The sequence below is a fragment of the Tauraco erythrolophus genome, chromosome 16 (assembly GCF_009769465.1).
Source record: "Tauraco erythrolophus isolate bTauEry1 chromosome 16, bTauEry1.pri, whole genome shotgun sequence".
Lineage (NCBI taxonomy): Eukaryota > Metazoa > Chordata > Aves > Musophagiformes > Musophagidae > Tauraco > Tauraco erythrolophus.
The window spans coordinates 16,581,590-16,599,962 of record NC_141480.1 but is presented as its reverse complement, the minus strand read 5'-3'; the positions used below and the strand labels follow the sequence as shown (position 1 = coordinate 16,599,962).

Sequence of the window (18,373 nt, the reverse complement as noted above, 5' to 3'; positions counted from 1 at the left end):
TGCTTTACCTGTTAAACCACCTTTATCTCAACCCATGAGTTTTCTCACTTTCACTCTTTTAATGCTCTCCCCCATCCCACTGTGAGGGGAGTGAGCAAGCGGCTGGGTGAGGAGTAGTTGCCATCTGAGGTTAAACCACGACAGTCGCTTAGTCTGTAACTAATTTAGGTGTGTTCACAAAGAAATGTTCCCAAGAACAAATTTACTTTGAGAAACATATCAGACTGAGCAAAGACATCCATTTCCCACATGCAGTTATTCCCCCACACTCTACTGCCTGCCGTCCTCCCACTGCTGCGCGCTGTACTGACCCTGTACGTCTCCTCCAAATACTCCTTGGAGCAAAGTAAATGGGATTTATTGATTGCCAGCAGTACTGCCTGCCAGATTACGCTTTTGAGGTACATTTGTTTAAATTAATAGGTTCACTTGTTCCTGTGCAAGATTACACTCTTCTGGTAGAGGATATTTACCTCTTGGTTCCCCAGCCCCAAGCCCTTTGCTGACAGTGTGAGCAGCCTGTGGCTGTGCCCACCCACAGCACTGAGTGTCACCCGGGCAGCGAGGGGGGTAAGGGATCGCTGTCACCCACGGCTCCCTGCCCCACAGAGAAGCGCGGTAGCAATGGGATGGGCAGGGGGTGGCTGTGAAATATCCCTCTGTCCTTGTGAGGAATAGAGGAGGTTTAGAACAACGCAATGAGAAACGTGTTGAAATGCAATTTGTCCTGAAAAGTACCAAGAGGTGATTCTGCCTGAGAAGGAAACGTCTGTGTGTTTGTGTGCACGAGCACAGCCAGCCCCGCGTGACAGCAGGGCTGGAGCGGGGCAGTCCCTGCAGGGCACAGGCACAGGGCAGTGGCCAGGGGCCAGCACAGCTGTGCTTGAGCCCTTGGAAATCCCCAGCAGTGCTTGGCACCCTCCTTGTGCTCTTGCTGTGGGACAGAGCTTTGTTTGCCATATGCACGTCACCATGTACAAGGGCAACATACAGGTTGGGGCAAAGTTAGGAAGCTGTTTAGGGTGTTCCACGCTGTACAGAGGCTGTGGGGAGAGGAGGGCTTCTCTGGCTTTCTCCCAGGTGCAAATCCCAAGTGTCTGCATCTTTCGAGGCGTTCTTCAAGTTTGCTTTTTGTAAAAAGTAGCGATGTAAAACCCTGTGTCTCTTCTTCTCTCAGGCATGTAGAAAAGCAGAGCAAGTCCATTGCTTTTGATGCAGTTCAGGATTTAGCCCATCCATATTTTGTTGTGTATTTCTCTCTCTTTTGTGTTTCCCAGAGGCAGACCAGAGAGTGGAATGTGTTGGGAGAACAGGGACAGGGAGAGGTTTGGGCTCTCATTCCACACAGCGCTAAAGATAGAGCTGTGGTACTCTGCAGAATTTCACATGAGAGAATGTAAAAAGCAAAGCAGTCATCTCGTTTCCTTCTGTAACAGAGGCAGCAGGTTCTGGTCTCTGTGGCTTAGCAAGATTGGTCTTGAGTATGTTGTGGCTATTTTATTTGCTGTTCTTGCACATCTCGTATCCGTACTGTTTACTGTAGGGGGATGGCTTTGGGTTTCTGTTCTGATTGTGTCTAGGAAAGTTGCCTAGAAATTCACTGAGCTTCCAAGGCTCACCTGCTTTACTGGAGAGGAGTGAGGTTTTTGGCATTTTTTTTGCTTTGTTTTTATAAGAGTGCTATTACTCCACAAAGCGCTCCCTGAGTGGCCGGAAATTCCTGGTGGGACAGATGGTATTTCACTGTTCCAGGACTAGGCTGATGGGTTATTCACTGCGTGAATGGGTCTGCCACAATCCTCTCCTGGAAAGCCCTCTGCCCCCGTGCTGAGGAACGCTGTGTGACACAGAGAGATGGGGCAGAAGCCTGGGGCCACGACATGCCGTGGCATTCCCACAGCATTCCCCATGGCATTCCCACTGCATTCCCCATGGCATTCCCACTGCCTTCCCCGCAGCACAGCCTGACGCCCTACTCACCAGCTACCAATTTATTGTTGTTTCACTGTCTACACATTTTCAAGCAGTCAGAACTTAATGCAAAGAGTTTACGTTCTCTCATCGGAGCAAAAAGAGTTTGTTGGGTGTGGGCAGTGGCTGTAATGAGAAATGTGGGGTGCAGGGTACCCCGTGTGCAGCCAGCCAGCCAAAGAGCCCAGCCCGGTCCCTTTCCAGTACTGACTGGCTGCACAGGCCCAGTGTGTGTGCTGGGCAGAGATTTTTCATTTACTTTTTGCAGTTTAGTCTGACACATGGCATCGCAGTGAAAAATGACCGCAGCTATTTGCACTTTCTCCCTTTCCCCTGCTCCTTCTATGCTGGTGTCAATATTTCAGCGTGGCTGAGTCGTTGCAGCAAATAGCCTGTGAACGTGCAGCCGTGCTGAGTCCAGGAGGGCAGCCTGGGGACGGAGCCATCGCTGCTCCTGGGAGATGTGGCCCAAGCCTCAGAGGTCGGAGGTTCCTACGTGTGGGTTTTGCTCAGCCTCTTGTGTAGTTAAGACCAAACCACAGCACTTTCTTCCAAATCTGCATATGATTCGAGTTCACAAGTACTCAGATCTGGCGTTTGGTTTTCAGCTCCCCTTGACTCTGGGAGAACTTCCTTTCCTTCGCATTTTTCTGATCTAGGACTTTGCCAAGCACAAAATCAGCTAAAATAAAGTTGATGATCCTGATGCTTTCAGAACCAACCAATTCAGGGAAGCTGCCCAGCAAATAGTGTGGTATCAGTGCATTGCTTCTGAGACTTTTTAGCAGATGCCCATCTGTTCCACGATACACTCTCTGATATACAGTAAAGCAAGTGACGAGGCTGTAAAAAACACTAAAAATAGAGGATTTTCCCCTTGCTTACCACTTACAACAGCAGAGGTAGACTCAAGTCACAAAGCCTAGGGTGGGGAGATCTCAGGTTTGAGCTTAAATGGCTCCCAGTTTTTTCTGGGAGCATGGCACAGCGTGGGATGGGAGCTGTTTTAGTCAGACTGCTGTACCTTGCAGAGCTAAATAACCAGTGCAAAGTGCAGTACAAGTTGCTTTCAGTATTTGAACTGGCTCGTTCAGACTCAGCATGGGGATTTCTGTACAGCGCAATGCTGTACAGCTTTCCCAGTAAAGCAGACACGTGGTAGTTGAATCTCAGAGTCACTATACCACAGTAGTACAATGTCAGCATCTGAAAATGTTTCCTTCCTTAAAAAAATGGTGATAAATGACACCAGTTTTGCTTTCCCTTACCTTCTACAGTGGACTTTTCTGTGAAACTCCTCCACCCATGGTTCTGCTCCAGACGAGCCCGTGTGATAACTACGAGTGCCAGAATGGAGCCCAGTGCATCGTCGCGCACCATGAGCCCGTCTGCCGCTGCCTCGCTGGCTTTGCTGGGCAGAAGTGCGAGAAGCTCATCACAGTCAACTTTGTTGGGAAGGATTCCTATGTGGAACTGCCATCAGCCAAAATTCGCCCTCAGGCAAACATCTCCCTGCAGGTATGTCATGCAGAACATCAGTTGCCAGCCCAGCAAGAATACAAATACATGTATAGGGTTTTTTATTCTGAACGAACAGGGTCTATTGGCCAAGATGCTGACAAAGTTAGAGACAGCTGGTGAGCCAGTTGCCTGCTCTAAAATTCTTGAAATGTTAAGGAGCAACTAAGGCACCACTGTACCTTTGTGGGGACATATCCTGCCTCCAGAATCTCACCACTCTCTTATTCCCAGACTGGTAATATAACTAGAGATGATTCAACAAACCTCCCAATCATCATACTGATTTACAGTGTTGTATTTCATCCTGCAGAAATTAGTACTTATATTAGGAGACTTATTACAAGAGGCTGTTCTAAATGGCCTTTCCAGACAATATTTTGCTTACTCTTTTACTGTGCACATTCAGTACATAAAAGGCCCGGGATTTTGTTACAGTCCTGTATTACACCTAAATTTGGTTTGAGGTCTAAGGTTCAGAAGGCAATGGAAAATAGACATCAAAGGTGCCGTGCCACTACTGTCATCTTTGTGGTGGGGGATCCAAGGTATTTTGGATATTTAGTCCAATGCGATATTTAAGTGATTTAGAAGTTATTCGCATTCACAGTCTAGTGGGCATCAAACATATCTTTTTTTCCCTAATATCCCAAAGTAAATGAGGGAATAATTTCAAGCTTTATACATTTACTAATAGAAGAGCTGTGTGGAGTACATATATGACATGACACGTCTCTTTCTTAGGCCACTGATTGTTAATCTGGACTATTTCTATGCTAGACTCTCCCTGCAAATGAAACGTAACATTTCAAAAGATGCGAGAAGGAAAAATATCCCGGTATATTTATTTTATTGCATTTATTGTCACAACTTGAAGAGATTGTATTCCACAGTTGGAAATCGTATTCTACTTGATGGAATTTGGTTGTAATTAAAATACCAGTGGCAAGACATGGGAAAAGGACCGAATTCCATTAAGAACAGATTTTTAAAGGGTGATTCCTGCAAAGTTTATTCTAATGAGAAAATTCCATAATTAATATTTATCTTTTCCTAATAGCTTGAGTATACATATATATTTTAAATTCCAGTCTTTCTTGAGAATTCTCTTTTATTTAATATCACAAAAGAGATTCTAAAATACAGGCACTCTGAAATATGACTCCCCAAAGGCTCCAAATACTACAGATCAATGTTGAAGCTGAAAATCTGGGCATTGACTTCTTAAGTGTACAAAACACCTTATATCAGCCACAACTTGAAGAATAAAACCCGTTGTTGCAGAAAGCACATGCAGATGACTTTCTTACTTCTTCTTTCCCAGGCTGAATATTATTCTTGCATCTAGTAATTAATCACTAGTGAATTAGAATACCACATTGATTATGAAGAACAGATAGACAAATATTATTTAAAAGTGCTCAAGAATAAAAACCCTTTTAAGGACAAAAAGATAGTATTTAAAAATATATATAAATGCAAACAGATTTTTAAATTTACTGTTTAGTTTTATTATTTAACAGCCATTATAAAAAATAAGCAAGAAATCTCAATAAAATATGTACTGTGAAAATAACAAGCAAGTTATATTCAAAAATCCCATTTTGTTTGGTGTTTGTTTTTTTTTTTTCCTTTTATAGTTTAGGGATATTTGAGAGCTGGAGACTGGGAAAGTGGAGTCCTTGTTTTTAAATTCAGTGTTCAAGATTTTTTTTTTCCCTTGTTGTACACCAAAGCTAGACAAACAAGGGCTACTCTCTTCGTCCTGGCTGTCTGTGTCCCGTTTGAATTCATCATGGCTTACTAATAACTCAGATGGAGTGAATAACTCATGGTTATGCTAGATGTGGGGACAGGTCCTTCTTTCCTTCTTTGTGTTCATAGCAAGTCTGTGAACAGATCAGCACGTGCTGAAATTTGTTTTCTTGTAATTGTGACACACTCCTCCTACTGACAAAGTTGATTTTCTAAACTCCCAGTTCAAGCTGGGGTAGTAGCTGAGAAATAAATTCATGTGTCGCCAAAAATACAGCAACAGTCTGTTGGCAGGGATCAAACAAATTTTGGCTTTCACCTCCTGAAAACTAGCCCTGGTTTGAAACAAGGGAGCCATCCCTTAGTGGGAGGCTGACCTGTTTGTGTATGAGCCCACTCGATGTCACCAAGACCTTTTTGTGTCTCATGGCTCTTGCTCTCATTGTTGCTCATATATATGATTTATTAAATCATATTTGAATTGCATGTATGATTTTGGTTTGATTTTCAATATAGATTTAAGTGGGTTTTATTCATTCTCAAGCAACCATACCTGGTTATTGATGTTTCACAGGTAGCAACAGACAAGGACAATGGCATTTTATTATACAAGGGAGACAATGATCCTTTGGCTCTGGAGTTGTACCAAGGACATGTGAGGCTCATCTATGACACGCTGAACTCTCCACCTACCACAGTATACAGGTAAATAGCTAAGCTTTACCAAGACAGCTGATTTCAAAAAAAGCTGAAGAGGTGAGATTTTTCTAAGAAATGTGCATGGGAGAAGAACCTTTTATTTTACTTCACTATATCTCTTTTATGTATATAACTAGGTAAGAAAATCAGAATAAAGGCTTAGCTAGAGGTTGCATAGTTAAAACTGGGTACTTATTGGCAATACCAGTGGTACTTTGTCCTACTGTGATTGCATAAAAATGTTGTTTTCTCTCATCTCCTGTAAAAATTTAGTTTCTGGTCAATGTTGTCCTTGACATAGTTCTAAATAATCAGTTTCTTTGATGTTGATATTTAGCATTAATTTACTGTATCAAGACAGAACAGTGACTGTGCAACTGCAGGATTAGACTGTGTCAAGTAGGAGAAGGGTTGAATTCCTCTACAGGGCAGATATTTTTAGAACTCTTACCTATATCAGTAGTAACTACATAAACCATGAAAAACCACAAATTAAGGTAAATTGTAGGGTAATTTGACCTTCAGACTCTTTTGGGGATACCAAACCCACAGTTTTTATTCATTAGTGACAAGAAAGAAAAGCAAATATAAAAATGAAACCATGCGCAGAGACGTTTCCCTAGAGAAGAGAGATGTGCTGCTCATGTCCTCCACTGTTCCTTCAGTAGCCTTCTCCCCGGCCTAACTCCCTTCTGGTTATTTTTAAGCCCTGTTGCTTCAGTTTGTTCTGTGTAAACATGCACTTGTGACCCCATGGAGCCCCTTTGGGTTCAGTGCAGTCTTATGCACTAAAGAAGAGCTGGATATCCCAGCCCACCTCGCTCTTTAAGGAAGAGCATCCTATTAGGGCAAGTGGAAGGATGCCACCAAGTGTCAACAGCCAAGACAGGCCTTGTACTTTTTCTGGAAAGTTTTCTCAGCACTGGGTAAAACTTGAGTCTTCCAAGGAGTTTTCTTTAAGGGGTATCGTGGTTTAGGCAGGCTGGCAACTAAACACCACCCAGCTGCTCACTCCCTCAACCCCCAGGGGATGGGGAAGAGAATTAAAGGGGAAAAAGGAAAGAGATCCGTGGGTTGAGATAAGAACAATTTAATGCTACTAATAATCATATATGAAAAAATACATATGTATAATGATAATAATATATACAAACAAGTGATGCACAGTGTAATTGCTCACCATCTGGTGACCAAGACCCGTCCCATCCCGGACTAATGATCCCGAAACAGGTAAGTCCCAACACCACAATCCCAGACAAGTGAGAGGCATGAAAAGAGAGTGACAGAGAGCACTCTGAGAATGAGAGCCCTGGCAGAGCAAAAGCCCTTCTTTCCAGTCAGCCCTCATTTTCATACTGGACATTACACTGCATGATATGAAATACTTCATTGTCCGATTTAGCCCTCCATCCTAAGTCTAAGTTCAAACCATAAGGGGAGCTGTGGACCCTTTGTTCCGGCCATGCTCCCCCTGGTCTGCCATGCTCCTGCACACTGGCAAAACACAACAGCTGACAAGTCCTTGAGGCCTCAGGGCCAACTATAAACATCAGTGCGCTATCAACATTCTTCTCATAACGAATCCCAAACTAAAACCAAAACACAGAGCTATTCTAGCTGCTAAAAACAAGAACTAACTCTGTCCCAGCTGAAACCAGGACAGAGGAATGATGGCTTGTTTAAGAAAATGAAAAAATTATTTCTGCATAAAAACAAATTGGATCATACCAGTACAGGGATGTCACCAGGAAGAGCAGTGGCTTGTCTACGGTAGGAATGAAGAAAGTAGTTCGTTAGAGATTTTCACCAGCTGGCTAGGTGTGGAAAATCTGTGTGTGGCTGCTAATCTTAATTGATTTCATGTTAGAGCAAAGCTGAAGTTGTTAAACAGTTTTATGCCACTAATTAGAACATAGGGAAAAGCTCATTATGTGTGGGCCGCGCAGGGGGGCATGGATCAGTGTGGATGCTTGCTCTCCGTTGTCAAGGGCAGAGTGGTGTGGTGACAAGAGCTGTTGCCACCATCACAACACCACTTTGTGGATCTGCTGCCTTCTGGCAAAGTTGCCAGAGATGGTGAGCGGCAGTGTTCTCATTATTCCTGTGCCCTTCATATTGATCAAGGAGGAGGTCTCCATTCAGACTGACACCTCATTACCATAAGATTAATGGCCTGTTCACTACATTTTGTACTGTGTGATCTGTTGAGATGGGAAAGAAACTGCTTAATACGATGCCCTTTCTGAAATGTCACTCTAATCTTTTATTAGTTTAAGGAGTGGAGCAAAATGGGATTAGCATGGAGCTTGATGGGAAAAGATTAGGTTGATTGAGAAAAACTGCAGCTAAAGAATGTCAAAAAGGGCCTCTAAATAGATTAAAAGACTTGTTTTCCTTAAGGGCTGAGGAAGGGGGAGGGAACCTGCTTCTCTCCTTACAATCATAGGATTTAAGTTTGGAAGGCGTGAGTGGATCTGGTTTGACCTCTCTGTGTATCCTGTTTGACTTTTAGCTAAGGCGTAAGCTCTGTTTGGCTCAGACATGACTTCCAGCTTGGCACCAGGTTTTGTCAGGAAAACAGCAAATAATGGAAAATCCCTCATTTCCTTTAGTAGCTTAGACAATGATCAGTCATTTCCATTATTCAGGCATTGGCCGTAATTTCTGAGTTGTGTGGCTAATGCCTTCTGGATGTTTTAGAGGCTTTCTCCAGGGACATGAAGGTCCTTTTGTACCTGGTACTGGCTCCCATGAGTTTATCTGTACTTTTTTTGTACCTCCTAACTTGCATTTTGGTGAAATGAATAGCTGATTCAGTGTGATGCATTTTACCTAAACCTTAAGAATTTGGGGAACTCTTTTCTGCAACTTCTACAATTTTTCATTTTTCGCTAAAAGTAATGTTACTAGGAGAACCTGTAACACTCAGATCTTAGCCTCACCGTTGGTAAAACAGTTTGCCTTCTCTGTTGCCTACTCCTTGCTGTCTTGTTTAGGTGCCCTGTTCAAATCTCAGTCTTGGCAGAAGTGGCCTGTTTGCCTTTGAGAAGCTTTGTTGAAAGACTATTAGATTAATTTTCACAGGCAGTATCAGCTGCTCCTATCCTCCAAAGGGGTCTACTTCTCTGAAGAGCTGAGAAGTGTTTGGACTCTTTTTTTTCCTTGGAAGACTCTGCCAAAAGAGGAAGAGGCCTTAAAATGCTGCCTGTTGGGAACTGTGCCAGCTACAGCTGCAGGAAGTCTATAATTGTCCTGGTCCTGTGTCGTAACTGAGATGTTTTACTGGCTATTTCAGGTACTTCCGTGATGGGATGTGGGAAGCTGCTGGCAAGTCGCTTTATCTGTAATTCCTCATCAGAGTGTCCATGATAAGGTTTATTAATAGTATTTAAGAACAGTAAAATTAGTAAAGGACTTGGCTCATACAGGTAATACTCTGTGGGGATAAGACAACACCTGTTGTCAGACAGGTTTGGAAGCCAGCAGTGCGTAAGGCAGACTTGGTGGGAGTTTTCAGTAGTATTCAGCAGAAGAGTGCTGGAAGGATGAAGCATGCGATGTGTTACGCTGCAAAACTTTCTTCCAGCCCCTTAGTGTACAGCCAGCGTGAAGGTTCATACCAGACTCGTGTGTGTGCTCTGAACTTACTGCTGTAGTGAATTGTGTGGGTGGCCTCGCTTTGCAAAACCATTCTAGGAGACTGAGGGCAGGGATGTGGCAAAATAGCAGGTGGCAGGCGTGCCGGGAGAGAGGAATTCATTTCATCTGCCCTGTGAAGGCAGGTTGTCTCTGGCTGTTGGACTGGACCTGTTGCTGTATCTTAGTTGCTGCTTTCCGCAGATGTAAGTAGAACTGCAGTACAGAGTTAGTCTGGAAAAGCCCCAGATTAACTCGCCGTATGTTCAGATTTGCTTTACATGTATTCATTTATTCCTATGGTATGTTTGGATAGAAAGGTTAAAGTTGGCTTTGGACTTTCCTTTCATTCTAGTCGGGTAACGGTCAGTCCAATGGAAGAGACTACCTAAAACACATTGTCATTTATCATCGAGTTAGAAAGAAATACAAGTTAATGCTTGAATATGCAATGATTGAACTCACCCTTTTAAAGGAAAAGCTGACTGGTCTGTTATTGGAACTCCTCACTTGCAAGATGCAGAATAACAGTTCCTGGACATCATAGTAAACATCTTATAGAAGATCCATTTTTTAAGTAGGATTCCTATTAGTTGTTTCTTTTATTCTATTTAATTATTCTATAGATGCACAGATGAGAACAGAACAGAAATCTGTTTCTGCGTGCTTTATTGACCTCCTGGTTTCTGCACTGGTGAGAGTTACTCTTCCATGCCATGACAGTACTAAGTACCGAGCCAACAGTGAGTTCTTGAAATAAAGTAAATCTTTTACACAGATACCTTACCTTAATTTAAAGATACCAACTGATGAGGAATGTGCTCCTTTTATTTACCACCATGTTCCAACTGGTAGAAGTTTGAATTAACAAAGAGCATGTAATTCTGTAGCTTCAGCATTCAGCCATGGGTACTGGTGTCTGTTAACTGTATTCTATAGGGAGAGTTTCATATTTTCAGTCTTTTTCGTACGTCTGTTTCTTGAACCAGACATGAGACCTTACTCATATTTTTTTTTCTGATAGATTTTATGCTATGACACAGTCATATTGATTTGGATGCTAAATTAATCCTTCCTAATAGAAATGGAAAATAGAAATTTGACACAAACTGCTGACGTAACTCCCTCCAGAGTTCCCACATTGCAATGCTGCATACAGACTGTCATATCTGGTAAAGAGCAAGAGGCAGACGTCACTGGTGTAAAATCATATGTTTTCATGCAGGCTTTCTGACAGCAGTGAAAAAGGAGGCAGTTAGGAAAACATAAGAATTAACTGTATTTGTCTTTCTGCAGAGCCTACACCCAAATTACGTTATAATTCCTTCTAAAATTATCGTTGCATAATCTGTTTTCAAAAATGCTACAACATTAAAAGTATTTCTTATAGATTGTATCATGCCGTTCTCATGGTCTGGCTAATTCTTACGTAGCATAGATGGATGCTCTTGTGGTTAAAACAGAAGGTCTGAAATAAGAGAGCTTAAATTCTTACTGTATCTGCTTCATATGGGATGACTGTGGGATGACAAATTAAATGTGGTTCTCTGTGCACAAAAAGTACAGAATACACAAAAAATAGAAAAAATGTTTCAGCAATGCGCTGCGGGGTCTCCGGAGGGTGAGGTTCCTTCTCCCTTCAGGCTGTGGAGCAGCACAAGGCTCTTACCTGGGCAGCATCTGCCAACTCCCTGGGCCGTTCCACATCACTCAGCCTCTGCTCATGGTGGCTGGAGCCTGGGGAGCCGCCTGTGTGGCCACCAGCACTCGTCCAACAACAGGTCCCTGGCCATGCCACTCCAAAGAACTGAACTTGGTAGTACTAAAGGATTTTGGTTCTCTACTCAGATTTCATAGACCTCCATGCTTCTGGTGCTGAGGGGAAATGGTTGCTTTGGTGATAGAAGAACTTTCACACTTTCCAAAGATATGGGATATGGGATTTTTGTGTAATCGCCTCTTGTCAGCTTATTGCTTATCTGCAAAAAAGCCTGGGAGGCTTCACCATTAATTCAATGCCTTCTAAGGAGGAACGTGCTGGAGGAGAGAAAGCATTAATTATTCTTAGGATCATCATTAGAGCTTGTCAAACCCAATTTTTACCGAAAGTCTCTTTGCAGAGCTCACTGCATGACTGGTCCTTTGCTTCCTAATACCTTTGTACTCTGCAGCTTGTGCTGTGCTGGTCTCTGGTGGGATTCCTGTTTGATACTTCTGGATGGACTCTAAATAGACAGTTTTTCAGAGATTTCTATGAGACATCACTGAGCTCTTAACAATTCGGTGTATTTGCAATTCATTTAACTCTCTCTATCACACACTCCTATTTTTTCAGGTACTCCTTAGGGATTTTGCATCAAATATAATGAAAGAAACCGGTATTAATCTCTGACCTGCACAGTAAAAGTTGTAAAATTTGAATGTACTTATACATCTTGCATGAGCCAAGGTAAAGGGTGGGTGAATTATTTTTTTGCCTTTATAAAGGGCTCTGGTGTATTTGAATAGGACAAAAAAGACAAATGTGCGAGTTCTTGTCAAACTACAAACATTGCATTTCTTTAGTTTTTCTTGGATTTTTGTGTAGTAGGACAGTGAAAATATAAGGCCGAGACCTTAAAATGTCATCTAACTTTCATCATTAGGTTTAGAATCAAATATTTACTTTCATGAAATTCAGAAACTTTCTTCTGCTGAGATGAAGCTTAAGAAGGGTAAAGTTTTGTCCTTCAGGCTGCCTGAGGACTTAGCAGGCAAAATCTTGTTAAGCTGAATTAATTTTTTTCCTTTTCCTAAATCTCTTCAGTATCTCTTGCAAGAATGACAGTTCTTCATCTCTCCTCTCTCTCCTTGACTCCGCCGAGCTCGTTCTCTTCAGTGTAATATCTGAGCATGCAGAAACAGTGTGCTGCAGACCCATGGCTTCATTTCTAACCTTACACGTATGTGTAGGGCGTTTCAGAGTGAGAGGTTTTATCAGAAGAAAGCAAAACCTTTCACAAAGCAAGTCGGCATTGGCATCTCTGTGTACCAGGCATGGGAAGTTAGGAATAGGTCATGTAAAGCCACTTGCCCTGTGGGAGTGACAGAAATAGAAGTAGCATTCTCTGAGTCCCAGGTCACCTTCTTGAGGGCCCAAAATCTGGGGCTGTTGGTCTAAGTTGCACTCAGATGTCTCCTGTCAACAGAGGCCGGGCTGCACCCATGCTGCTGACTTGCCGAAGACCCGTGACTGAGGCAGGGACGTGCTGGCTTTGTCTGCCTCTCAGCGCTCACCATTGAGCTGTGGAGAACTTACACCACAGTCTGTGAAGGCAATAAACTCAGGAGCTGCTCCTCTGCCACAAAGGGCTTCATGCCATTTCAAGTAATTCTTTGAATTAACTTGTAGTATGACCACTTGAAGTCAAAGCAGAGATGTTATTTGTATCCTTTTGATTAGGAATGTGGCCAGCTACACCATCACTGTCACCTTCATGACTGTTTTTTACAAAAATCAGAATACTGCTGCAGACCCAAATCAACTTCAAACAGGTGGCAGGAGACAGTCCTACTCCTTCCAGATCACTTTTTAAGCAGGCTGTGCTGCCTTTAATGCATAGACAGTGTGTAAACAAGTTGTCAGTAGTTGGTGTATTTTGTTAAGAAAATTGATTTGATGTTGTTTTCTAAACCAGACACCCGTTACCTGGTCTGTATCTTGGTACTTTAGTAACTGCATACCTGTCCTCTGCATGGCTCCACCTGTACCTCCCGGCAGCTCTCTCCCAGCTGCAGGGGACAGGAGGGAAGCTGGAGCAGACGTGCTGTGTCCATCCCCACTGGTTGCTTTGTTGATCAGCAGCCTTTTAGGAAGAGCTATGTGAAACAGAGAGCTACAGCACACACGTGTACATATAACTTTAGTGCAGTAACATTATAACACTGATTTCTTTCAGCAAGAATAATAATAAAAATGTAATGAAGTCAGCAAGATGCCAGTATTAATCCCAAGATGAAATGAGAGGTGATGAGATAGGAATAGTTCGTAACTAGACAAAAGTGAGAGGGTCAACCCACCCAAAATGAATCAATGTGTTAAAATACCCTGAGTTCAGCCTCTAGTTAGAGTCTAACTTCACAGCAGCTCCTCTCTCTCCCAGCTGCATCAGACACTTCAGACGATTATGCCTAAAGATGGAAAGCAAATCCTTCACAGTTAGGACATCTTCCTTTGCAGTGGAGAGTGTTGACCATTCAAAAGTATTTTCAAGAGCATCAAGAAGGAAGATGTTTGCTCTGGGAATCTTGCTGAGCTCTAGAAGTAGCTCAGCACCTTGCAGATACTTACTGGTTTTCATGTTCAAAGTAGTCTTGGCTTTAGGTAAAAATGAACGGTGAAGCCAAAAGTTGTTCTCTACAGTGATTTCACTATGACTAAATATAATATAGCTCTATCATCAAAAGAAAGCTGCTGCTGAAAATGCAGAAACCCACATTATAAATGAAAGTTTTCCCCTGTTTGTTAAAGTCAGTAGCTGGGTTGAGTTTTAGCCAGTTCAGTTCAAGCCTTAAAACCACTCAGCCAAACCAAAAGTAGTTGTGAAACACGAGCTTTCTTTCACCCAGCAGATAACCTGAGTTAGTGATTAGTCGGGCTGTAACATGGCCTCACTGTTTCTTCTACTGAGAGCATCAGTGAAACCACGACTGGTCCTAGCGACTCCTGAGCCTTCATAAATTAGTCTTGATGTTAGCCCACCTTCGAGCAGCAGTTTGGTTTTTGCATGTTGGAAACGTGCTCTTGTGCTGAACTGTTTCCAGTGAGTGACTAGGAGAAAGGTGTGCAAATGGATTTTAAAAGGTATTTTCTTGCTATACCACAGGTCATTAGTCCAGTGTTACATTGCCAAAGTTGGTTATTGCTGATTATGTCAGAGGAAGGTTGAAGTGTTCTCATAATAGACAAGGATGGAATAAACCTAATTGTAGTCAAAAAGATTTTATAAACTTCCTACGCACTAATGACTGGCTCATGTCTTGAATCGTGAGGGTTTCACCTTGCAATAAAACGTAGCAAGCTAATATAACATGTTTATTTTTTTCTGCCTGTAAATTTCATGTGAACATGATGGCCACCACAAAGTTTAGATGTGTACCATGTGTGACAGATTTCTGTCCTGTTTGTACCAAGTGCCGGACTCTGGAGTCAATCCGTACCGTCCGTTAGAAGGGCATGCAGATGGGGCTCTGGGGGTGATCACGGAGGTGTTGCATGGTCTGTGCACAGTTATTTCAGTGCTTCTTCCCAGTACAGAAATGTGATCCACAGCTGTGCATTCGCCCACGTGCCCCGGTGCTGCTGGAAAAGGTGGGTATGGCAGCTGCTCCTCTGGTTGTCAAATACCGATGGACTATGTTTATTTTTGTGGAAGTGGAGACGTGCAACTGTAGGTATGTTGCCACAGATGAGATGGAAACAATTTCATTTCCTGACCATGTATCAGGTTTCTAAATAGACACAGGTTTTTTTTTTTCTTGGGGCTTAGCCTCCAATTTCAGGTAAACCCCATCATTCTCTGTTTGTCATTCTGATTAGAAGCACTTCCCTGGTCCCTGCTGCTAAATGGCTGATACCTTCACATTTTCCAGAGCGGAAAGGGGGATAGATGGTGTAAAGTATTCCCCCTAATGAAATGACTCTGCAAAGACCCTTGATGGATTTCCTCATCAAAACCTGAGATTTGATATCCAGTTGAACAGCAGAGCTGGTTTTGGTCGTGTTTGATACTGGCTCTAAAAAGTTAACCCAAGCACCCTGGTTTGTTCCGAGTCCTGGCAGGGCAGGGGGTTGTGCCGTGGCACATCCTGGCATGTGCCACACACGTGTACGCGTCCAGTGCCACCTCTTTGGTGGGGAGGACATGGCACTCAGTGCTGTCTTGGCCCCGCTGCCATGCCAGGGCCTGCTTTCCTCTGCACTGTTTGCAGTGCCGTTTTTTCTAAGGATAGCTGGTTTAATGAGTCCCAACGGCGTTGCGGAATCTACGTGTGATTGCTTTTACACTCTGTATTTACTGGGTTTGTTATTTTATATGATGCGTGTTACAGTGAAGACACCGAGGTGCGATAGCTCATTGCAGTGCAGTACGCTGCGTGCCATGATGTACAAACTCGTTCTGGTGGAGTAAGATGGGAAGGCAGTAACACCGTGATCTGTCCTTGGACTCCAAGAGTTCCTTCCAGCTGTTTTTACGGCTATTACACTTGCGTTTAGCAAATTCTCCGTTAGCAGAATGAAGCATTCAGCTCTGCAGAGACACAGTGATGCTGCAGGAGAGCAGTGCAGGCTTCAGCTCCCCGACAGTGGGCTTGGAGGGAGGTGTCAGACCTGCTGCCCGTGTCAGGGACACCGTGAGAATTCACGGCAAACAAAGAGTGTTTACTCTGGCCGTGCATCTGACCCTTTTATGAGCAATCTAGGGAAGGGGCTCAGGACTGTGTTAATTGCGTGTTGCAGGGGAATAAAAAAGGTCCGTGCTTTTCCCTTAGAAGATCTGTAATACAATAACTTTCCCTGTTGGCAGGGGTGCTGCAGGAACTGAATTATGACTGGAAATCAGATATGCATAGCCTGGCCAAACGATCATTAAGGGAGATACAGTAATCAGCTGCCAGTGTTTAAGGGCTGTAAACACTAAGAAGAGAAAGATGGTTTATTTGGGTGGTCCACAGACTTGTACATAGGAGAAAAGGTATAAAACGACACAAATGAGAACGGAGGGAAAAAATCTTACTGTTGAGTGCTCTCAGCATGGGAGACCTAACGTTTGAGTCAGGTAAAACAGGATCGAGCATAACAAAAGAGTATATTTTAAGCTTAAGGTGAATTTTAGTGCTTTAATATGTCTTTCACCTCCAATTTCCCTGGCCTTGTGATTCATTAGCATTTTTCATACTTTTTCCTCAACATGTAGTTTTTATTTGGCTTCTGAAGACGATAGTGCTTGAAGTGATGTGTTATTGTGGAGGTAGCACAAACACTACTCCAATTATGATTTTGCCTTCGTTGCCATGGAGAAGTTTAAATCTATTTCAGGCCAAGGACTGATTATAAGTGGAACTAAGGGCAGGAGGAAACTGTAGTTTGGAAAGGTAAAAAACCATCACCACCGATACCTGAAGTCAGCCTGGCACAGTATGAGTTTCCCACCTCCCAAATCGCTAACATCTCAGTGCGGTTCCCTGCAGCTCTCACCTTGTGCTGCTTGATTTTGGTACCACCTCTCTGGTGCCTGCTCTTCCCGTGTCTTGTAAGCTCCTTAAGCTCTTTTGGACGTGTATTTCTGCTTACTCCTTTCTACTCTGAATGTTTTCAAAGATCATCTAAGTTCAGTGTTCCCGATGGCCTTCACTCCCCAGTCGCTCACCATCCCAGTGTTTGCTTTGTTCTGCGCTTCAAATGAGGCATGTCCCCATTAAGATAGAGGTCAGGAAAATCTGGAGACTGTAGCTAATGAATTGATGTCCTCATTTGCATAATTGATAGTTACACATTTCCTCAGTGACATGGTTTGCTGTGATACTTAAAGTTCTTTTTGGTTTTGACTTCTTTGTCCTGCTGTGCCCTGCTGTCTGCGCTGAAGGTACATTACACGTCAGTGAAAAAACTAGCCCCAAAGCCCAGATTTTACAGGTTCAGATTGAACGCTTTAATCCTTTAATGCATTTTTGTTCACTGGCATATTTACAGTGGCTCAGCTCTAAATCTCTCATGGGTATTAGAGCAGGGGGAGTCAGTCTGTATAACATCTGTGTGTGCCTGGGGCTGGAGTAGAGGGGAAAGAAAATATAGGAGGAGAAGAGAAATAGATCAAAAATGAGAGTGGAAATCAGTTCTTTCGTATATTCACTAGGGTTTTATGTTTAATACACATCCCTTTCCCTTCATTTCTTCGTGTTCTGGAGTCTGAGCCCTCAGCAGAGGCTGCGTCCATGACCTGTGTGCAGTGCCCTGCGCAATGGGTCTGTTGGCTCGTCGTGCTGGAATTGTTTTGACAGATGAGGCCAGTGCCCTGTGATATGAAATTTTAATGACTCTTTTATAGACTTCTCTCTAGTGGCCTCCCTTCCCTGTCCGAGCTTCCCACCTGGCCACAGAAGGCGCTGGATCCAGGTCCTTCTCATGAGCTTTGGAAGCTCGGCTCTCCCCACACGCCCAGTATGTTCCTCTGTTTTGTTTTTTTTTTTTTGCCAAATCTGATCAGATGCCATGGCCAGCTCTCAGTGAGGGTAATGAAAGGTTAAGATGACCTTAACAAAAGCAATGTAATGGATCATGCAGGACATGTAGCCTGGGCTATGAGAAGACTTGTGTAATGGAGAAGATAAAGGTGAGGAGTGCTCCTGGTCAGGGAGTAGCAAAGCAAGTGTGTCCCCTTTGCTGAGGAGGCATGGCACTGCAGGATGGCAGCCACCCCCCATCAGCACCCAGGGGCTCCCGGGGCAGCCACCTCCAACAGGGATCTGTTCACCGCACCACTAATCCAGAGAAATCCTCCTGCCAGCCCTTAGCATTTGGCTGTGCATTACTTCCTTTCCCTCAAGACATGTACTTTAAGGCACCAGAAGTGATTACGCTCGGAAGGGACCTGGCATGGTTTCTCAGCGTCAAGTATAAACAAGACTGAAGTGAGGGTCCTGCAGAGGCTGAGAACAGCCTATGACATGTCTGATGAGATGGGCCCTCACCGGGCTGTTTATCACAATATGAGAAGCAATTCCTGGGTCCTGAAGAATCTTTTAGTTTTATGTA

At 43.4% G+C, this 18,373-nt stretch overlaps 1 protein-coding gene across 1 annotated transcript in view; it reads left to right on the top strand.

Moving 5' to 3' along the window:
* The window catches only part of SLIT3 (slit guidance ligand 3), a 526,008-nt gene that overhangs the window by 496,019 nt on the left and 11,616 nt on the right, over positions 1-18,373 (top strand). The window contains exons 31-32 of the mRNA XM_086621882.1: positions 3,249-3,489; positions 5,819-5,949. Coding sequence (XP_086478008.1) covers positions 3,249-3,489; positions 5,819-5,949 — 372 coding nt within the window. The remainder of the gene's footprint in view (positions 1-3,248; positions 3,490-5,818; positions 5,950-18,373) is intronic.